General features: G+C 37.0%; 1 protein-coding gene across 1 annotated transcript in view; it reads right to left on the minus strand.

Moving 5' to 3' along the window:
• The window catches only part of AGPS (alkylglycerone phosphate synthase), a 151,400-nt gene that overhangs the window by 102,991 nt on the left and 24,292 nt on the right, over positions 1 to 24,117 (minus strand). The window contains exons 2-6 of the mRNA XM_020991046.2: positions 20,467 to 20,556; positions 12,728 to 12,818; positions 3,549 to 3,669; positions 3,373 to 3,447; positions 1,896 to 1,967 (exon numbers count right to left, since the gene is read on the minus strand). Of these exons, the coding sequence (XP_020846705.1) occupies positions 1,896 to 1,967; positions 3,373 to 3,447; positions 3,549 to 3,669; positions 12,728 to 12,818; positions 20,467 to 20,556 (449 nt within the window). The remainder of the gene's footprint in view (positions 1 to 1,895; positions 1,968 to 3,372; positions 3,448 to 3,548; positions 3,670 to 12,727; positions 12,819 to 20,466; positions 20,557 to 24,117) is intronic.

Here is a 24,117-nt window from a genome sequence, read left to right on the forward strand (position 1 = left end):
TTTGAAAGGGAGGTTTGGAGGGAAAGATAAGAAGTTCAATTTTAGACATGTTGATTTGAAGATGTCTACAGAAAATACTATTCAAGATATCTAATGGGCAGCTGGTGATACGCAAAAAGAATTCAGGAGAGAGGTGAGAGCTGGACAAGTAGATCTGATAATGAGATCACCAAGCAAAATAATATTTGGGTAGAAGAGGACCTAGGATAGAACTCTGGAGCATTCAGGTTATTAGGCATGACCTAGATGAAGATCCAGCAAAGGACACTGAGAAAATCAGATAGACAGAAGGGGTACAAGGAGAGAACAGAGTACCAAAAACCTAGAGAGAAGAGGGTATAGAAGGAATCAAGAAAAGGATGATCACCAGTGTCAAAGGCTGCAGACAGGTCAGGAAGAATAAGGACTGAGAAAAAACAACTGGATTTGATGATTAAGAGATCACTAGTAGCTTTGGAGAGGGCAGTTTCAGTTGAATGATAAAGTTGGAAGTCAAACTATAGAGTTAAGAAGAGAGTAAAAGGAGAGTAACCACAGCAACCTACTGTAGACAGCTTTCGGTCACAAAAGGCAGGGAGATATGGGATGACAGCTGGTGGGAATGGAAGGATCCAATAAGGGTTCCTTGAGGATGGGAGAGACATGAGAATGTTAGAAAGCAGTAGGGAAGCAACCAACAGACAGGGAGAATTGAAGATACATGAGAATGAGGATAAGAAAGGGGGCAATCTGTTGGAAGAGACGAGATGGAATGGGATCCCTTGTGCATGTAGAGCAGTTGGTCTTGGCAAAGAGAAGCACCACCTCATCATGGGAAACGGGTGAAGGAGGTTAAGGGCAGAAAGCATATGATGAGTGGAAGAGGGACCTCTGGGTGAATGGCCTCAGTTTTTCCAGGATGCAAAGTTCTCAACTCAAGGAAAGGGGAAGGGAGAACCACAGGAAGTTTGAGGAGGAATGAAAAAGTTTTTAAGAGCTGCTGTGATGAGTGAGTAGTATAGTGGCCTAGAAGTACTGAGGGCCTAGCTGAGGTTATATAACATAAATCTGTAGCAGACTCAGTCCAGACAGCTGCATTTTTTCCACCTTAATTCAGCAGTACATGTGGGGAACAAAGGTGGGAACAGGGATGGTGGGAGTGACCAAATGCTGAAGTGAAAGGAAGAGATGTATACTTAACCTTTTTTTGACCCATGGTACATGCATACCTCACCAACTGTTACTAGCCTTCACAAAAGGCAAATCTTTGGCAAACACTACCAAAGAATGAATGTTTATGCTTACACAAGAATATATGAGGAACACAATAAAGAATGGCAGACATGGTTCCAATCAACAGTGAATTTTTCTTGAAATTTACAAGAAAATTCACTCTTCTGCCTTGAAGAATAGAGTCTATGTATTCCTTCAATATATCAGTTATTGCATCTGTTAGTCTTTCAATCTACACTACATCAACGGTGCCCTGCTTTTTCCTGAAACTTTATATACCAATTTTTCATACTGTCACCTGAAAATATTCTTTCCATGAATGCCAACAAATTAATGACAACTTTCTGAAGCAGAAATTTTTACATTTGTAACACAGCTTTATTTAGGTATTGTAATAGCTATTATTACTACACTGCATTATTTTTAACTAAAAGTATAAAAAGTTATTAAAGTATTAAAAAAATATAAAATGTCAACTATATCAATACATACTGCATAGTTTAATAGTTAACCTTCTAAATTTAACTTTTTGAACAACTTTTATAGATTATTACAGTGACACAAACAACCACATGACTTTTCAGTTTGGAGGAACAAATTGATGGTGATTAACATCTTAAATTTAAAATAAAGAAAGGAAAAAAATCAATTTTACGTTAAAGCTCAAAAAGCATAATACCTACCACCAAATGGGATGATACAAAGATTATATTTGCAGGCCAAATCCACAATCTTAACTACATCATCATGACACTCTATTAAAGAATAAAGAGAAAACTAATGAGTCACCTAATTTTAATAAAATCTGAGTTGTCCAGAAATTATTTATTCCCATTAAATATTTATTTGGTACCTATTATCAAAAAGCACTACAGCATATACAATGTCTTACACTCTAGTAAAATTCCACAATATTTAAAACTTTTGGAATTAAAAAAAACTCTAATATACTTCAAACAGTTAAGAATGGCAAAAGTGGATACAGGAAAGGTTCTGTCTTTAATTACAGACAGAATACTTTAACTTGACCTCATAGTCAACAAACCAAAGAAGGTTCTTAATGAAAGAGATAACAGGAATGTTATATATGCAGGACGTATGGAAAACAAAACATTAGAGAAAAGGAGAGTACTTAGGATGCTGCTATTGTCCAACTGATTAAGTCCTGACCTAGGATTATGGAAATGATAATGGAAAGAAGAGTTAGGACACAAGAGACGATAGTTTCTACATTTTGTGACTGATTTTTTCATTCTCCCAAAGTATCCAAAATATTGCTAAACATTTAGTAAGCACTTGTAACACATACTTGTTGATTAATATTATATCTGAAGTTCCTGTAAAATAGCACATCTTGGGACAGCTAGGTGGCTCAATGGATAGAGCACCAGCCCTGAAGTCAGGAGGACCTGAGTTCAAATCCAGCCTCAGACCAAACACTTGACACTTACTAGTTGTGTGACCCTGGGCAAGTCACTTAACCCCAACTGCCTAAAAAAAAAAACCCAAACCAAAAAAAAAAACCAGCATAACTGTATTTCAGCATTTTTCATAATTTGGGGGATATCTTACAGTCAAATTATCTTAAGTTTTAATAATATTGTTTGTAAAATTCTGATATATGACTATAAGCTACTACATGAAATAATGCTGTAAAATAACTAAGGAACTCTTAAAACTTTCTGTTCCCTTTGGCATAATGGGCAGCTTTCTAATCTCTTGCAAGCTACCTCCTTTGCAAAAAAAAAAAATTGTAAGGAAAAAATTCATTTCTATAGCATACAATGGTTTTACAACACAGCTTTACCAAAATTACCCTACAAAATAAGTACTATTGTCAACCCTACTTTATGAGAAAATAATATAGTCAAGGAGGTTGGGAACCAAGAACTGAAACCCAGGTCCTCTGACTCCAAGTCCAGTGCTCTTTCCATTGTACTCTGTGTTTACAGATGATTACATCACTATAGATTCTCCAGGAGATAGACTGTATTATCCTAATTTTATATGACCTATAATATGAAAGAATGGCATGTTTCTCAATTGCAAATTTACTTAAGTTCTAATAGTGTCAAATCAAACTTCAAAATTATAACCATCCCATAGTGCTACATGTACATGTGTACTCAGGGGCTATACACACACATACACACAACTTACTTGGCCATAATACTATATCAGGAACTCGTTGAAACATTCCTTCCCTGAGCAAAAATATCTCATGTAGACAATGACCTGGTTTAAAATAAAACAAATTTTAAAAAAACCCCTTAAGTTAAAAGAACTTTTAGGCAAGAATTTGAAAATAAGATTTCATGCTCAGGGATCTATCTTACCATGAGCTCTGAATACCCTATCATCTGCTTCTTGTGAATATGAAATGCTAGTTTCTTTAAGGTCATCAAGAAAATCTTCTTTTACAACAGAAGGAGGTACATCACTAGCATTTAAAGATGCCTAGAAAACAAAATAAGTTACTTCTACATACAGTACTCTTTTTTTAAAAGGTGAAGTATAATACTTTAAGAATAACAATAGCTAGCATTTACATAGTACTTTGGGACAGCTAGGTGGTGCAATGGGATAGAGCACAAGGCTCAAGTCTGGAAGATTCATCTTCCTTCGTTCAAATCTCGCTTCAGATCTTACTAAGGTGTGTGACTCTAGACAAGTCACTTAACCCTGTTTACCTTGGTTTTCTCATCTGTAAAATGAACTTCAGAAGGAAATGACAAACCATTCCAGTATCTTTGCCAAGAAAACCCCAAAGGGAGTGACAAAGAGTCAGACAAAACTGAAAAACAACTGAACAACAACATGTAGAACTTTAAGGTTTAGAATGCACTTTACAAATATTTTATTTTAATCTTCACAATAACCATTGGAGATAAGAGCTATTATTATCCCCCATTTATAGATAATGAAATTGAAGCAGATGGAGGTTCAGTGACTTGCCCATGATTTTACAGCTAGTGTCTGATGACAGATTTTGTACTCAGGTTTTCCGACACCAAGTCCAGTGCTCTATGTACTGTGCCACCTAGCTGCTTTGATCTTACAAAGTCCAGAAAAATCTAACAGATAAATCTCAGGTAAGTATATCAAAAGCCTTTAAAAGCTGAAGTATAGCTGCTTTATAGCTCCCAATTATTCATGAGACTACAGTCAATGTATAAATCACTTCCCTGCACTGCCTCCACTCTTCATTCTTTCTTATCAGGGAAGGTTGGTTAATATCAATTCTATTCAGTTAGTTCTGTTATTAGGAAATGAAGTAATGTTTGGTGAGAGGTGAAGTGGATTTCTGGATTTTCTGCATTCTCATCTAAGCTATTAAGTCCAGTCAACAAGCATTTATTAAGCACCTACTATATGCCAGGCAGTGTGGTAGGCACTAGGGTACAAAGAAAGGCAAAAGACAGTGTCTGTCCTCAAGGAGTTCACAGTCTACAGGGGAGACAACATGCAAACAAGTAAGTACAAACTGAGAAGGCACTAAAATTAAGGAGGGCTAGGAAAGGCTTCTTGCAGAAGGTGGGGATATAGCTGAGATATCAAAGAAGACAAGGAATATAGAAGGATGAGGAGGAAGAGGATTCCAGGCATAAGGGACAGGCAGTGAAAATGCCCAGAGTTGGAAGGTGAAATGTCATGTGTGAGGAACAAGGAAGCCAAGGGTCACTGAATGGTAGAGTGTGTGTAGTGTTATAAGGGGGATGTAAAGTGTAAGACTGGAAAGGCAGAAAGGAAGAAACTTAAAAGCCAAATAGAAGATTTTATATTTGATCCAGTAGAAAAGAATATTGAATGGAGAGGATGTATGGTCAGATCTGTTCTATTAGAAAACCAATTTAACAATTGAGCAGAAGATGGGCTGTAATGGAAAGAGCCTTGGGAGAGTGACCAGCGGGTTACTGCAATAGTCCAGGTGTGAGGTGATGAGGACCTGCATCAGAGTGATAGCAGTCTCAAAGAGAAGATGACATATTATAAAAATAAAATTGAAAGGCTCTCACAACACAATGAATATTTGTGGGGGAGGGAGGAGAAGAAAGGAAGAAAACAGTAAAGAGTCAAAGACCACACTCAGATTGTGAGCATCAGGAACTAGAAGGATGGCAGTGTCTTCAACAATAACGTGGAAGTTAGGAAGAAGGGAGAATTTAGGTAGAAAGATAAAGGAGTTCAGTTTTGGACCTGTTGAGTTAAGATTTCTACAAGACAGATGTCTAATAGCCAAATGGAGATATGAGACTGGAAGGCTGAATGGCAGGTCTGACAAGCAGACATTATCATGTCTATGCTACACTATGATAGCTGATGAGATTACCAGTGAAAATAAAGGGGGAGAGGAGGGCCAGGACAGTGCCTTCAGTGACTCTAATTAATTAAGAAAGACCTGGATGAAAATCCAACAAAGACCTAAAAGGAGTAGTCAGAAGATAAGAGGAGAACCTGTCAGATATCATGAAAATCATCAGAGAAGAGAATATCAAAGAGAGATAGAGAGAAGAGAAAAAATAGCAAAGAGATATCAAGATGATCCACAGTGTCCAAGGCTGCAGAGAGATCAAGTATGAGGATTAAGAAAATGCCATGAGATTTGACAATTAAGAGGTCATTATAACTACAGAGAGCAGTTTCAGTTGAGTGATGAGGCCACTCAAGCCAGAATTGCAAAGAGAGTTAAGGAAAGAAGAAAATTAAAATTAAAACTCGCCTATACTTTGATTTTTACTTCCTACTCCCTGGCATATCCACTCATCCACTCATTTCTATAATGTTAACTTTAAAAATTACATAGGACAGATAAACAATTGATATTCAGTCTTCAACTCATATTGGGGGAAAAAAGGTTTTACAAGGTAAAATAAGAGATTCCTTTAATTTTCTTTTTCCTTTAAACCTTCCTTAATTTTTCCTTCATCTTAAAAAAGCTGGTAAAAGAACCTGACTAAATGCAAAGAATGAAAAAAAAGATTACTTCCTGCTTCTTGAACACTATATCTTTCTGAATACCTCCTATTCGTCTACCATTTTATTTTTTTCTAAGCAATGTTACCTTGCTAAAATATTTATAATTACCGCAAACAACTAGTGTTTTCTATACTGGTCATGGAAACACATGCAAAAGTGCTTCTCTTAAACCCTGCATGATGAAACACATTTCAAAATCACCCCAAAAAGAATATTCACTGTTTAAAAATTAGGGATGTACTTTACATATAATTCCACCAATACAGAAAACACTAATACAATCTCAACAAAGAGCATTAAATATAAATTATCAATTAATAAATAAACACCTATTAAGTGCCCATTATCTGCCAGACACTGTGGTGGGTTCTGAGCATACAAATACAAACAATGGAAAAAAAAATCCCTCCTTGGCACTCTGAGTTTAGACATATGCCTATTAGCGTACTATTCTATACCGCTAAGTACCTCCTGCATGGCTGATCTCTATTAATCTACATAGGGGAAAAAACATAAAAACAGTAAAAGTTCCTTGAGAGCAGAAGACTTTAGTTGAGGAAGCAAAATATATCTACATTAAAATTATAAACATGATATGTAATATATATAGTAAATAGTGTAAATTTTTTTTTGATAGGAAGATCCATAAAGACTAGAAGAATCAGAGAACAAGGGAGTGGTACTTTGGCCAAGCCAAGAAGAGAAGGAAGCAAATAGGCATACTCATTCAGCAATGAAAATGGTGTTTTCATTCAATAGTAAAAAGACAATCCTATGAGAAAATGCATGCTTCCCCCTTTTTTGAAGAGGTGAGAGCTACGGATGTGGAACATAGAATATTCTATTTGTTCTTTACAGCATTTATAATGTGTTTCCTACTTTTATTTAACTATGTTTTAATTTGTTGTTTTACTGTGGATAGCTCTTGAGGGGAGGCATAGATCTGGAAATAAAAATTATATAAAAACAAAAGATATAATATTTTTAAAAGAGTATCCTGAATACTATATAGGAAATGTTGGGAGTGGTAGGAAATAAAAGTTGGATAGGTAGAATAGTACTAGACTATGAAGGGTCTTGAAAACTGGTGGAAGAATTTTGATTTGATGACAGGAAACAACTTTTTTTAAATAGAAGAATGCCATGATGAAAGCCAAAGTCTGTAGGTAGTATTCAGCCTAAGATGGAGAGAAGAAGATTGAATATAGGAAAGCCAGCTAAGAAGCTACTGTAGTAATGCAGACATGAGATGATGATGGTCTGCATTATTATACGAATAGGTTTTCACAAGAAGCATGCTGAATAGTTTTTTCTACCTGTCCAAGGAATATCAGATAACAAAAAATTAAAGCAGAGGGATAAAGGATGCTAGACAGTTATCAAGATCTCTTGATGCTTTTATGATATCAAAAAAAGCTTTTGTACAAACAAAATGAAGGCAATTAGGATAAGAAGCTAGGTGGCACAGTGGATAAAATGCCTGGCCTGAAATCAGGAAGATTCATCTTCCCAAGTTCAAATTTGGCCTCAGATACTTAGTAGCTGTGTGAACCTGGGTAAGTCACTTAACCTTGCTGGCCTCAGTAAAATGAGCTGGAGAAAAAAATGGCTAAACAATCCAGTATCTTTACCAAGAAAACCTCAAATGGGGTCCAGAAGAGTTGGACATAACTGGGGAAAAAAAAGAGTAAGATGAGAAACCAATGCCTTCTGAAGGGGGAAAAATCTTTTGCAGCCAATGTCTCTTGACAAGGGTATAAATATCTAAGATATACAAGGAATTTACACAAATATATAAGACCATACCCTTCGACTCAGAGATGACCAATGTTAAACATACACCCCAAGACAGCCAAAGGTGGAAAGGTCCTATATATACACCAAAATATTCCTAGCAGCACAGCACTCTTTGTAGTAGGGGGAAAAATGGAAATAAAGTAGGTTTTCACTATCTGGAAAATGACAAAACAAACTGCTGTATTTAAATAATAATTACACACACTCCAAGAGATCAAAATGGATGGTTCTAGTCTCCTCAAGATTACAAGAGGCAGGTGAATCCCATAAAGCCCTTAATACTACTTAATTGTCACAGAAGGTGTGATCAGTTACACATGAAAGCCACTCACTTTCACCAGCTGCGGCCTACACCAAAAGGCTCCCCAGCTACCCCTACCTCTCCTTTCCTGCGTCTCAATAAAGAAGGTTTTTAACCTCAGTCACTAATTTGACTGAGGGGGCCAGTCTGACCCACTTTATTAACAGTTATACAAATCACTGTCAATAAACTAATCCTTGCTCAAAGAAATATGCCTCGGTTTCCCCATTACTGCATTTCACTTACCACAAAAACATATTTCTCCTCTAGTGATAGTAATAATAATAACAATAACAGTTAGCATTTATACAGTGTCTACTATGAGCTAGGCACTGTGCTAAGAGCTTTACTATATTTTTTGATCCTCAAAACAACCCTGGAGATGCTATTTGATTCCCCATTTTATGGCTGAAAAAACTAAGGCAAAGAAAAAACTGAGGCAAACAATTTAAGTGACTTGCCCAAGGTCACACATTAAATGTATGAAGCCAGATTTAAACTCAGGGTCTGCATGATTTCAGTCACCTAGCTGTTCTCCAAGCTGTTCTGACACTGCAGACACTGTGGAGCAGGGCCTTATCACCTCACACTTGGATTATTGTAATAGTCTGCTCACTGGCCTCCCTGCTTCAAGTCTCTCCCCATTACAATCCACCCTCCACTCTGCTGTTAAATTGATTTTCCAAAAGCATAGATCTGACCATATCACCCTTCCATTCAATAAACTTCCCATCACCTCCAGGACCAAATAAAAAAATCCTCTAAGTGCCTTTCAAAGCCCTTCATAACCTGATTCATTTCCCACCTTTCTAATCTTCTTAGACCTTACATCACATTCTCTTCAATCTACTGACACTGGCCTCCCTATTGTTTCTCACACAAGACACTCTATATCTCCCAACTCCAGGCATTGTCACTTTCTGTCCTCCATGGAAATCTCTCCCTCCTCATCTAACTCGTGGTTTCTCTGGCTTCCTTCAAGTCCCAGTTAAAATCTCACCTTCTACAGGAAACAGTTGCCACGTCCCCTTAATTCTAGTGCCTCCCTGACAACCAACTGTCTTTTGCCTTTTTCTGTATCCTGAACACTTGGCACAATGCCTGCCACCAAAGTAGGCATTTAACAAATGTTTACTATCTGAATGACTCCACTTTTCTCCCTTCTCAATCTTGACCCTATAGCTAATCAGTTCAATTCCATGACAAACTCTACTCTGGAATCCTGGGCCACCTTGTCCTCTTGCTGTTCATGCTTTGCCAACCCCCACCCCTAGATCATTGCCACCATCCATCTGCTCCACTCCATACTCTGCTAACAGAGTTGAAGTAAAGCAACTGAGCTGAGGCAATTAGAAATTTATATTATCTGACTCAAGTGGCTCTTCACTGCAAGAAAACAATGCTTTTCAACGTTCCTAAGTGATTCTCTAGCCCATTTACAAAAACACCTATTCCAGACCTTCTCTCCTAAAACTCTCCCCCACATCGTTTGCACTCGTAATCCCTCAGCTTATTTTACTGAGAAAACAGAAGTCACTTACCAAGAAGTCTCTCTTTATCTTACAACCTCTTGACAACATTTCCTATATCAAACACTACTTCAGTCTCAGATGATGAAGTGCCCCTCATCTTTGACAAGTCCAGTCTCTCTACAAAGGCCCTTCTCTAGCAGATAGTTCCCCGAATTATCTCTTTATTTTAATCTTGAGTAAAACACTATCTCTATTTCCATCCTCAGCCTACAAATATGCCCATGTCTCTCCAACCTTAAAAGACTTTCAAGAGACCCTACCATCCTCAAGTTATCGCCTTATATTTCTACTCTCTTTCTCAGCCAAACTCCTAGAAAAAGCTGGATACTTTTATTCACTCTTCTCTCATTCACCTCTCAACCCTTTAAAATTGGGCTGACCTCATCATTCAATGAGTAAGTCAGTGATCAAGCCAAGTGTTTACTGTGTATTAGAGACTAGCTAAGGCTAGAAATACCAAGAAATTTAAAAAGCAAAACAAAACATAGAACTTGACCTCAAGTAGCTCATATTCTCATGAAAGGAAAAAAACATGCAAAAAAAATTTACATACAAGATATAGTGTAAATGAAAGGTAATTTCAGAGGGAAGTCAGTAGCTTGTAGGGGAGGGAGTAATTATAAGGGGCCAAGAAAGGCCTCCTGTAGAAGGTGAGGTGTAAGTGGAGTATTGCAGGAAGACAAAAAACAAAAACAAAAAAACAACAACCCAAGAAACAGAGAACATTCCAGGCATGAGGGAGGGCCAGCACAAAGGCATACTTTCGGGAGATGTAGTGTGATTGTAGTTTCTGAGAAACAACAAGAAAGCTAGTGTTGCTAGATCACAGAGCAAAACTTGAAGAGTAAAGTATAAAAAGACAGTAAAGGTAGGAAGAGGCCAGCTTGTAAATGGTTTTAAAAGTCAGCAAATTTTACATTTGATTCCAGAGGTAATAGGGACCCACTAGAGTTTACAGAATAGAAGACAGAGTGGGGGGAAAAGGGGGAAGCGATGTGACATAGTCAGACCTGGGCTTTAGGAAAATCACTTTGGAAGCTTGCTCCCTCCAAAGTTGACAATGATACCTTAATCACCATATCTCATGTTCTTTTCTAATTCTATAGCATTTGACACTGCTGACATTCCCTTCCTTCTGGATATTATCTCTCTTCTGGATTTTCATGACACTACTCTCTTGGTTCTCCTACCTGTCAAATCACTCCTTAGACTCCTTTACTAGAATATCATCTATATTATGCCAGTTTAACAATAAGTATACCCCAAAACTTTATCCTGGGCCCTCTTCTCTATCTACTCTCTTTTTTCTAGTGGCATCATCCCCTCCAAATGATTTAACTGTCATCTCTAAACAAATGATTCCCACTTCCTCAGCTCCAGTCCCACATCATGAACTGCTGATTAGAAATTTTGAAAGGAATGTCCCATAGATATCAGGCTCAACAAGGTTAAAACAGAAATCATTATCTTTCCCCTAGAACTCATCCCTCTTCCAAACTTCCCCATTACTCTAGAGGGTACCACCATCCTAGTCTCAAAAGGTCACAAGCTCAAACAAGTACTCACTCTATCACCTCTCATACCCAAATCTTATTTCTACCTCTGCAACTTCCTTTGAATCCATCACCTTTTCACCTAAGTTCAGATCCTTATCATCTCTTGCCTGAACAGGCAAACCTCCTAATGGGTTATCCTATCTCAAATCTTTCCTCACTCCAAACTATACTAAATGCAGATATTAAAGTAACATCATTCCCCTACTGAAGAAACTCCAATGTGTCCCTACTGCCTCTAAGATTAAATATAAGCTCTGTCTGCCTGTAAAGTTTTGCCCAACCTGGTCCCAAACTACTTCTGCAGCCTCATTACACATTGCTCCCAGTCCCAAAATCTAGAATCTAACAAAATTAGCCTTTCTATTCCTCACACAGGCCATTTTATCTGCTGTCCCTAAACCTTTGTACTGGCCATCCTCTATACCTCCATTTTAAAGAATGGCTTACTTCCTCAAGACTCAATTCAAGCACCACTTTCTACATTCAGCCTTTCCTGATTCCCCTCCAACAGCTGCTAGTATTTTCATTCCCTAAACTACCTTAGGGTAGTTTATACTTATTCTGTATATGTACATATCTGTTTGTTGTCTCCCTCAACAAAATGTAGCTCCTTGGTAAGGACTGTTTCCTTATTAACTCACATAATCTGAACATAGTAGGTGCTTAAAAAATAAATTTTGACTGATTTTGTGACTTCTTTTGGCACCATTCATCATCCTGCGGGTGGGAAGAGACAATATATTCAAAAAGAGTAAGGGAGTAGAAAGGTGGTAGGAGCAAAAACTGGTAAGTTTCAGAGTTCAGAATTCTAGTAATATCAAATTGCAGCTGTGCCTAAAGCACTGGTGGTTAGCTAAAGCAGAATGGAGATGGTGACCACAAACTGAACTCTTAAAACTAAAGAGAATGCCATATTGAATAATCATTCCAAATTTAACCTAGATCATGGTCTATCATTAATAGATAGACCACAGCAACAACGTATAGTAGAAAGATCCCTGGACTAGAATTCCAAACATCTGATGTTTTCCCCCCCAGCTCCACCACTTACTAGCTAGCTGTGTGTTACTCAGTCCCTCTGGGACTCAGCTTCCTCATCTGCAAAATGAAGGAGCTGGATTAGATCATCTCTAAGTTATCTTCCAGCTATAACATTCTATGATTCTACAATTAGCCTAGCACAGCCAATATATTCTTCATAGACTTAAAAAAATCAATAAATAAAACATATGTATGTAACATACACTAAATAAGCACAAAGTTTATTTAAAAGACAGTTAATGAAGTTAGATCAAAAAGAATCAAAATATTCACTTGGTTTAAAAAAAAATCACAACTGGTTATTTACTTACTTTAGAGGTAGTTCTGTGGTCTACATGTACTCCAAGGACATTCTGTAACCATTCTCTAAATGCTGGCAAAACCGTGCCACTAAGAGGGTACCTGAAATACAGGGGAGGCAAAATTACATTCTTAACATCTCTTAGAAAGATTTTAACATACTTCAATAAAACAGCTTCATTTAAAAACAAAATACCAATGCAGAGGACCAAGAAAATATATAGAATGTGAAAGTCAACATTATTGGAACCTGTGATTTTTCAGGAACTCTTTCTACCAAGGAAGATTGGCAATAGTTCTGAACCTTACAGGTTTATAGAGTTGCCTGGGGTGCTGAGAAATCATGATTTGCCTAGGACACAACCGGAATATAAAATAGGTAGAACATGGACCCATGTCTTCTTGACCTCACTATGCTGTACTTCCTTGTTGTAAGACTAACAAGAACAGTATATAAACATCTAAATTGAGAAAGAAGAGATAACTTTTTCAGTTGGAGAGGAAAAGGGAAGAGGGAATCTGGAAACCTTCCTGCAAGAGGTAACAACTAATTTAGGCCTTGAAAGAAAAGAATGATTTCAATAAACAGAAATCAGAAAGGAGTACATTCCAAGAATGCTTAAATAGATAAAAAAAAATGAGAATGCCAGATGGAATGGGGCTTCAGTTTGTAGTCAAGTTTGGTTGGAAACACAGAGAGTACATGAAGGCAGTAAGAAATAATACCAGAAAACCAGGGTGAATAATTGTGAAATGCATTAAATGCCAGGCTGATTTATGTTTAGTTGTAGAAGCAATAAAAAATTTAAGACTCCTGATGCTTTGGTGAAGTATCTATTTATTAGAAAGCTCATTTTGGCAGAAGTGCAAAGGGTGAATTGGAGAATAAAGAGACTGAAGGCAAAAAGTGACACTGGGTAGTTAACTGACCAGACAATATTAAGGAACTGATCTAGGATGGTATAGTGTGAACGGGGAAGAGATGAACTGGAGATATTATAGAGAAAGAATTGACAAGGCTGCGTGCTAGCTAAATGACTATAGCACCAGGCCTGGAGCCAGGAAGATCTGAATCCAAGTCCTACCTCAGATACTTACAAGCTGTGTGACCCTAGGAGAGTCTCTCAACTTCTCTCATCTGTAAAACAAGGAAGCTAGATTAAGTGGCCTATGGTCCCTCCTAGCTTTATCCCCATGTGAAAGAGGGAGAGAAAACAGTAAAAGAAGACTCCAAGATGTGAAGCCTAAATAATTAGGAAAGTGGTAATACCATCAACAGAAATACAGAAACTAAGAAAAAGAGCAAGATTTTGTTGCTGCTGATGTTGCTGTCCTCAACATGAGCTTAGTTTTAGACACAGTGAGTTTGAGGTGTTGAAATATCCAGGCAACAGATGGAAATATAGGCCTAAAACTCAGGAATGGGAATGGGAACTAGATGAATGAATTTAGAAGTTACCTACAAAGAGGTGTTAACTGAAGTTACAGGAATGGATCAAATTCCCAACAGAATAAAGAGGGTTGGGGAAGAATAAGCAAAAAAAGGGAGAGGAAGAAGAAAGAGAGGGAAAGGGAAAGGGAGGAGTAAAAGGAGAGGGAGATTCTAAATTTTAGAAAGATTTTCACTTCAAAGGAAATATAAGGGTTGCTATTTATTAAATGTTTACTACGTGTAGGACACCGTTAAACACTGGGGGATACAAATCAAAATATGCTAGACAATGTGTACCCTCAAGAAGCTTCCATTTCAATGGAGGAATACAGCACACGGGGGACGGGAGGGAGGGTATGTGCAATGGCATGATTGGTGATGTCTAGCAAGTGCTGTGGAGGCTTGGAACCAAGCAAGGTAAGGCCAAATCTGGCTTATCAAACCCCAGAGTTGTTCCAGGGATGGAGTCCAATATTCTAGTAGAGAAGGAGTAGATGTGATGGCTCTATAGACGACATGGCTGGAAATGTCCTGAAAGTGTTGTGGAGGTCTGGAACCAAGCAAGTTAAAGCCAAAGAAAGTAATAATAATAATAATAGCTTGCACTTGGATAATAATTTTTTAAATGATGTATTACATTGCACTGTCATGTTGTATATTGTTATACTACTATATTTCATTATATATGTTATACTATATGTAATAATAATTGCAAGCATTTTAAGGCTTGCAAAGCACTTTGTGCACTCACTCGTGTGCGTACACCCACACCCACACACACACACACACACACACACACACACAGTTCTCACTTTGTGTAAGTGAACCATGTCACAGACCTCTATGAAAAGCAATTTTTATATAATGTAAATTTGCCCCTGAATATGGGGAAAGGAGGCAGGCAAGAAGAGGGCCCGCACATAGTACAGGGATAGGTGGAAGGGATAAAGAAGTGACAGCAGGAAGAAGAATACAATACAAACAGACAAAAGACAGAAACATGTAGGCAGACACGCAGGTTGAGCAGGACAAAAGTCTCTCTCAGTGCCAAAGGTTGCAAGCCAAGCCTCCATCTGGTGCCAGCAGTGATGGTACTCTCTGAGCTGCATCCATTCCTCTGCTTTCATTTAGAGGGTTGGGGTTTTTTTAGGTTTTTTTGAGGAGGGAAGAGGCAGAGGGTCACAGATCACTCAGCCAAGGGGCAGGAAGGAGGGGGGAGAGAGAGGAAGAAAGAGAGAGAGAGAATCGTACCATATAGTAAAGTTAACATAGGTGGTTTTTTTGGAATGTAGATTTCTTTCAAAATTCTTTATGTAAAGTTGAATTTGCATGATGCAAATTCACATAAAGCAAGAACTGTGTGTGTACATACAGAAAAATAATTTTATTTGATCTTCACAAGAACCTTTCAAAAGAACCATAGGAGCTAGGTACTATTATTATTACTATTATAGGTACTATTACAAATAAGGAAACTGAGACAGAGGTTAAGTGACTTACCCAGGGTCACATAGCTAACAAGTTTCTGAGCTAAAATGTGAACTAGGGTCATTCTGACTCCAAGTCACTATACCACCTAGCTGCCTTTCAAAGTACAGAAGTGTTCCAAGGTTAGAACCTGGTGAGGAGGGAAGAGAGAAGCTCTCACTATACTATTTAAAACTGCCAGTAGAGTTTTGATTATCCTAATGGGTAATCTACAACAGATGTTTTCCTAACCAGTGGATCATGACCTAACAGAAGATCGCAAAGATTTCTACAGTCAGTCCCTAAGCCAGTTTCTGCCATCACATATTTCACTCTGTGGCTTGAAGACATTCATCCTTATCTGTGAGGTGACCAAAGGTCTATTACCTAACCAATCAGTAACTAATACTCTTAGTGATACAATATTTATCATATACCCTCACTAGAAATAACAAGAATTAAGGAAGGTCAAAGGTTAGTTCTTGTCAGGAAAAGATGAAATATCCTTGAACTACAACAGACTCCATTATTGATTATATATGAAATTTCCTCTTTTGGACCTTACAAAGGACATATTCTCTATTTCCTACCAGCTGCACTCCTTGGACTTGGACTCTACCACCTTGGACTCCTAGGAAACCTCTTCCCCACTAAACCTACCATCCCGTGAGATTGCAAAGGCTTTTCGATGTTCATACTTCTTCAGGATCCTGGATACCCTCAGCCCCTCTGATTGATTCTGCATACCCTCTGCCCCTCTGATTGGAGGATGACAAAAAGAACTCTTCCCAAAGCCTCCATTTTTAAGAAGTCTAATGGATCAGACAAAGCTCCATTTCTCACCAGCTGCACTTCTTAGACTAGACTCCACCAAGCCCTTTGCCAGGGACCTTCTCTCTCCACCTCCACTTTCCAGCTTTCTTTTGTGTGTTGTCTTCCCCATTAGATAATAAGATCCTTAAGGGAAAGAACTGTCTCTTTTTTTTTTCTCATTTGTGTCTCCAATACTTACTACAATGCATGGCATATAACAGAAGCTTAATAAATGTTGACTGAGTGACTGAAGTACTCCGTCAAAGAAGTGATTATCTTTGGCAAGCATGTCTCCTTGCTTTATATATTACTTAATATTAATACCCAAGAGAAATATTGAATAAAATTATCAAGAAATGTTGTTTGATCTTAACATATTTATGAGAGATGCCTAATGATGGACAAGAGCCTTTGAAGCTGCATTTTGCTCTATTGAGTGAAGTGTTTTATTTGTAAGCAACAATTAAAGCAGGGGCATGTGGCATTTTTCTATATGTCAAATTGTGCAAGTGAAGATATATTCCATTATAGAAAGTCTATAAAAGTCTGACTGAATCATTTTTAAACTTATAAGTGTTTAAGAGATGCTTTTTAACATCACTTATCCCACCACCAATACTAAAAATTCTCTCCCTCATAAAAAAAGTAGTCAAGAAAAACAAATCAAAAGATTGGCCATATCTGAAAATACATTCATAATTCTATTCCTATAGTATTACCATCTCTCTGCCAAAGCATGCTGTACCATCAGTCCATTTAGTTCTTTCATCATAACTGAATATTGCTACAACCAAAATTCTGAAGACTTTCATTGCTGTTTTCCTTTACGTTACTGTGGTCATCACACAAATTGTTCTTCTGGTTCTACTTTGTGTTATCTTTACCAACTTTTTATCAACATTTTTTCCTATCAACTGACAGGATCACTGGTTTAAAGGGAAAGAAATTGATTGATTGGACGTAATTCAACCCTTTAATTTTGTAGATGTAACCAGAGAGGTTACATTGACTTGTCTAAGGTCATACAGGATGTATGACAGAGTTGGGAGTTTAAAAAAAGTATTCAAGCTTCTCTAGTTATTTCATAATCATCATTTCTTACATAATACTACATTCACGTACCCCAATTTATCCATTTTCCCCAATCAATACTGCATGTTCCTTTCTCATGTTTTCTTCAGTGTTATCTCTTGAGATACTCATTTGAAGAAAAAAATGTTGTCAGTAACCTCAGAGTTACAGGGACTACTCAACAAAATAAATGTTCATTCAAAACAGATTCACTTAGTAATACATGTAGGAAAAACCAAATGGATAAAGAATGCATTTTGCCAGATTATGGCATCCAATCAAACAAATAATAAGCATTTATTAAATGTCTACTATATGCCAGAAACTACTGTACTATGCGCTGGGAATACAAAGACAAAAATGAAACAGCCCCTGCCCTGAAGATGCTTATATTATGTGGAGGGAGAAAATATATATGTATGCATGTATATGGTATATGAGTGTATGTATGTGTATAAATACACATATGTAGCTATGCAGTGCTTTCAATGACACCAAAATGTCTCCTAACACAAAACTTTATATTTTTTTAAACAGTATATATTATCCAGATGTAAGAATGTATATACACATACATACACCACACATACATTCACATACACAGATGGTAATGAATCATTTAGGTCACAGTCTCTGAAGAATCAAAATTTACATGTAACCCAGTGGCACAGTGGAAAGATATAAACAGGTTACGACAAAAATTCAAAAGCAAGATGTGGCACAAAAGACATCATTAATAAAAACTGAATGAATAAAAACAGGGGGCAGGCCACTCATACAGCAAGAACAAGGTTAACAGAAACAGCTGGTGGTGCAGTGAATTGAGCACTGGGCCTAGAGAAAGTAAGACCCTAAGTTCAAATTTGGCCTGTGTGATCTTAGGAAAATCACTTCACCTGCTTGCTTCAACTGTAAAATGGGGATGATAATCACACCTACCTTCCAGCCTTATTCTGATGATTAAATGAGATATTTCTACAGTACTTAGCACTGTGCCTGGCATATAGCAGAAGCTTAATGAATGCTTTAAAAAAATAAGAGAGAGAGAGAGAGAGAGAGAGAGAGAGAGAGAGAGAGAGAGAGAGAGAGAGAGAGAGAGAGAGAGAGAGAGAGAGAGAGTCAGTCCAAGAACTATTCTGGTATCCACAAAATATCGGAAAAACTTCAGAATCTTGAGTCAATCCTATAGAAGACTTATGCAAACACATAAACAAAAATTAAACAGGACAAAGAAGCATAGATAAGTTGTGATCTATGCTAGTATAGAGTCGATGAGATTAAATCTCCATTTAAACTACACAAGTATCAAATTTAACCACATCTCTCCCTGGTTCCTAGGAACATTACTATAATGCTATGGACAGATGTTGGGGCAGCTAAGTGGAGCCATACTACATAGAGTGCTGAGCCTGGAATCAGGAAGACTCATCTTCCTATGTTCAAATCTGGCCTCTGACATTTAGCTGTAAGACCAAGTCACCTAACCTTGTTTGCCTTAGTTTCCTCCTCTCTAAAATGAACTGGAGAAGGAAATGGCAAACCACTCTAGTATATTTGCCAAGAAAACCCCAAATGGGGTCACAAAGAGTTGAACAACAACAAAAATGGATATGTTTATCCCTCATACACAGTAGTAAATACATCCATTTCTACTGCCTAGCCCTACCCTGTGAATATAATATCCCATCAAGTACTATTCCATCAAGTTTCTAAAATGCCTCATTTGCAACTAAGCTCTCCAGTTAATTCATGACATATTTTTTTTTTGGCTTCTAGCATTTTTCGTATTAGCATATATGTATTTTAGCTGGGTTGGTTTTTTTCCCTGTAATTTCGCATTTTATCTGTTATTTTTAGGTAGATCAACTACTGCCATTGCTATTCTTCCTCAAGCATGCCATCAAATTCCCTGATTTTGCAATCTCAGTTTTTTGTTTAAACACTACTCCAATTTTTAGCGCCAATATCCTGGTACCATTATGGTCTATCCTATTCCAAAAAGTTCCTCAGTTTGTGCATATTGTATAATCTTTGGCCTTTCAAAAGCCACATGAAAAAATCCAGTAAAATTACTTCTTACATAATACTTTCTCTCTATTTGATCTAAGGAAATTTAGGATTTAAAAGTTTCTGAAAGAACTCTTGCCTGGAGATGGAGAAAAACACATCACAATTATAATGTTATGTACCTCTTATCTTCTTATAGTTAACAATAATGACCACTGTCATAATAAAAGACAATTATCCTTTGGAATTTTTCACAAAAAAACTTTATATCTTATCTTAGAGGCGAGCATTCTTTTCATTCAGGACTAAATGAGGGACCCACAAATCTTACAACAGTTAACAAAAAAATTTTATTTTGCCTTTACACACGGCAAACATACAAGAACAAATTCTGCTGCTCTGGATGAAGCCTCCCTGTCTCCATAAGGAAACCCAGACGGTCAATGGGGCAAGGTATGGCAACTCAAGTTAGGGGGCCCCAACACTACACAGATGGAGTTTTTTATGCGCCTTACATGACTAGGAAATTGTGTTAAGAAAAGCAGAGGTCAATCAGGTCCCAAGATCAGCTCTGGTATCTTTCAGGGAAACTAATTCCTACTGTGAAAAAACAAGGAAAAACTGGTCTCATTACACTTTAGAAACCTTGTAAAAACCAAATGTTATATATTGCATATGGCTAAACCTTCACACTTACCTTTTTTCATAATTTCCCAATAAAATATGAGCTCCTCGAGGGCAGGGAGCATTTCTTTTTTATTTTTGTCTTTGTATCCCTCAGGTCTAACATAGTGTATTATACATTGTAGGTATTTAATAAATACTTTTAAAATTAAATAATTATATCCTCCCAAAATACATATAAATACTATTTAGATGACCAACACTCATAATATCCAGGTTACATTACATTCAATACACAAATATATACTCCATTTTTTAAAAAAAAATTAATTTTACCTTTTCCCAGTCAATTCAACTTGGCCCTTCTTATTAAAGATGAACTTGGAATCATTGTAGCCCCATCCATTCCACTTCATAAGTCCTTGCCTAAATGAAAAAGGAAAATACACAAATGAGATCCCAGTTAAACAGCCCCAATGTGAACAAATGCCTTGACAATTTTCATAAGCATGTAAAAAGAAGACTCTTTATAGTTACTAAGAAAATATTAGTTTACTGGAAAGACTTATGGGGTATAAAGTGAAGTGAGCAGAACCAGAACATTATACTCAGTAACAGCAATATTGCAACAATGATAAACTGTAAAAGATTTAACTACTCTGATCAAGACAATGATCCAAGACAATTCCAAAGGACTCATAATGAAAAATGCTATCCACCTCCAGAGAGAGAATTGATAAACTCTTGAGTACAGATTGAAGCATACTTTTTTTGCTTTATTTTTCTTGAGGCTGTGTGCTCTCTTTTGCAATATGGCTAATATGGAAATATGTTTTGCATGACTTCACAAATATAATCAATTTGTATGGCTTCACATGTATAATCAAAGTGCCTGCCCTCTCAAAGGATGGAGGAGGGGCAGTAGGGAAGAAAGGAATATGGAAGTCAAAATTTTAAAAAATTAATGTTAAAAATGTTTTTTACATGCAATTGGGAAATATTTAATGAAATAAAAAATATTTTAAAAGAAAAATATTAGTTTAGATAAAATAAAATATACATCAGAGAATGCTTTATTAGCAATATTTGTAAATTATTTCACCCTTAATAATTTACTTCAAATTGAGATTAAGATTGACTATTATTTTCTTATTAATCCTATTTACAAACAATTGGTTTTGTCCCTTAACTGCTTAAGTCATGTTAATTTCTGAACTTAGTTCAGAGTTTAGATGGCCTATAATGGGTTAAGTTTAAAAATCCAGCATTCTTGCCTCAAGGAATTTAACTGACCTTGGAGAGTATGTGCAAATAGAAAGGGAGTTAGGGACTAATATCTTTATGCCCCTAAGCTATCCTTCAAGGATGTCTGGTTTGCTGTCCAAATGTCTGGACCACTATTTCATGTCTGGACTCAAAGAGCAATTATTAGTCTCACGTGGGGGGGAGAGTGGAATCACTGCTAGCCCCTATTACCAAACTACCAACCAAATCATGTTTCCTGCACCTCATCTCTGTAAACAATCATGTTGCCCTTAATTCCATGATGTGACCTTCCCTGTTCTGTTCTTTGTTCCATATTCTCCAAACCCTATATAAAGCAGAATTCTCCTCATACTCAACATCTTTGGTATTAATGGAAGCAATCCACTGATCCAATTCTTGACAGGTAGCATGCTCTGCTAATAAATGTTATCTTGCTCAGAGATCTGCCTCAGTTTATCCTTTTGTTAAAATTCAATCATGACAATATATACTGAGTGGCACTCTAAACTGATTATAGGATTTACAGCTGAAAGAAGACTTTTAGAAATCATCTAGTCCAAGGTTGGCAAACTATATCCCTAAGGCCAAATCTAGCATTCTGTCTGTTTTCTACTGGGCTTGATCTTGTCTAACCCCTCCATTTACTGATGAGGAACTTGAAACCTAGGAAGACAAACCGATATGCCCAAGATCCCAAAGTTCAGTATATACTCAATTGGAGGTAATACTATTAATGCTCTCCTTAACAACCACAGGGATTTTACCCTGTGTACTAAAGGTCTTCTTCAAATTCTCTTTATTCAATTATTCAAAAAGTATTAAGTGTCTAACATGTGTCTGGCTCTATGCTAGTTCATTAGGAAACAAAGAGTAAAAGCAAAAAGTTCTTGAATCCTTTGGGAGCTTATAATCCAAATGAGAGAGCCAGGGGGTACATATATACGCATAAACAAAATAGTTAAAAGATCATTTTGAGGAAAAGCACCAGCCATTGGGGGTGGGAAATAGGAAATAGGAAAGATTTCAAGCAGAAGGGTGCTTGAAAGGAGCCTCAAAGTAAACTGGAGATCATAGGAGAGATCCTAAGAGGAGTGAAAAGAGAACATATTTTAGGTATGGAATAAAGCCAGTGCAAAGATATGAAATGATGCATCTCAAGAACAGTAAGGGAGCCAAGTTGCACAGGGTTTTACTTGCCAATTAGGAGTTATATTTTATCTCGAGGGGCAGGTAGGTCGAGCAGTGGATAGAGTGCTAAGTCTTTTACTAGCTGTGTAACCCTGGCAAAGTCACTTAACCCTATTTGCCTCAGTTTCCTCATCTGTAAAATGAGCTGGAGAAGAAAATGGTAAACCAATCCAGTATCTCTGCCAACAAAACCCCAAATGAGGTAACTAAAAGTAGGACACAACTGAAACAAATGAACAACAATCTGATCTAGAAGTATCAGAGAATCACTGGAGTTTCCTGAGTTGAGGAAGGACCTAGTCAGATCTGAGCTTTGGTAGTCCTGTGATGGAGAGACTGAGAGGAGAGACTTGAGGCAGAGAGAAAGAAAATATGAAGATATTGGGGAGATAAAAACAAGATTACATTGTTATCCCTGCTTCTCATTAAATACAAAGGTTCAACAGCAGCAGGGTGGTTACTAGGTAAAGAATTCTTTGGCCATGGAAACCCATGAAACAAAGAGAAAAACAACGAACCAACAGTATGTTTTATTAGTGACTACCAGCCATCTCATGGAAAGCAGGGTGAAGGAAAGGAAGTGCACATTTAAACCAAAAACCTAGGTCAAATTCTTAAGCTTTATGGTAGGTTTTGTTTGTTTGTTTGTTTTACACATAACACAAAAGTTTCATAGTCAAATGAAATATAAAAGAACACAACCTTTGGTACATATTACAAAGATTCTTTGTGTGCCAAAGAGCATTGTAGTATTACTATATGTTTTTATATAAGGAAAATTTCCTATAGGTTCTAATTCAATCCTTTCTTTTTAAAAATTTTTATGTATATTTGCTTTTACATCATCTCCATTTCCAAATACTACCATCCCTTCTCTCATACCTAGCAAGCCATCCTTTGTAGGGAAGAGAAAAAGCAGCTCAACAAAATTAATCATTACTTCAACCAAGCTTGACAGCATATGCGTTATTCCACACCCACAGTCTCCCCCTGTACTCTTTAGCAAAGAAAAAAAGGGAGGTGAATTTTCTTATTTTACTCAGGAGCCAAGGCTGATCATTTTAATTATAGATTATTCAGTTTCATTTTCATACTTTACTTTTGCATTACAACTACTACATATTTTCCTGGTTCTGCTTATTTTACTCTGCATTAATTTGAATGTCATCCTATACTTCCATGAATTCTCCAATCTGTTCTCACAGTGATATCCTATTATATTCATGTGCTACAATTTGTTTACCATTCCCCAATCATTCCTCAATTGCTTCCAATTCTTTGTAACTACCAAAAAAAAGCATTGCAATAGATACATTTGTACCTCTATGGAGTATGTCTAACAGTGGAATCTCTAGGTCAAAGAGGATGTATATTTTAATCGTTTTTTTAAAAATCCTATTTTCCTAACTGCTTTGGAGAATCCAAACCTTTCATTTTACCAACGAGGAAACTGAGGCCCAGAGGCTGTTTTGTCCAATGCCACACTGCTTAATGGTAGTAAGGGTAGGCTTTCTGCCCAGTTTCAATGCAATG

The sequence above is a fragment of the Phascolarctos cinereus genome, unplaced genomic scaffold, assembly GCF_003287225.1.
Source record: "Phascolarctos cinereus isolate Bilbo 61053 unplaced genomic scaffold, phaCin_HiC Scaffold_726;HRSCAF=1367, whole genome shotgun sequence".
NCBI classification, from domain to species: Eukaryota; Metazoa; Chordata; class Mammalia; order Diprotodontia; family Phascolarctidae; genus Phascolarctos; species Phascolarctos cinereus.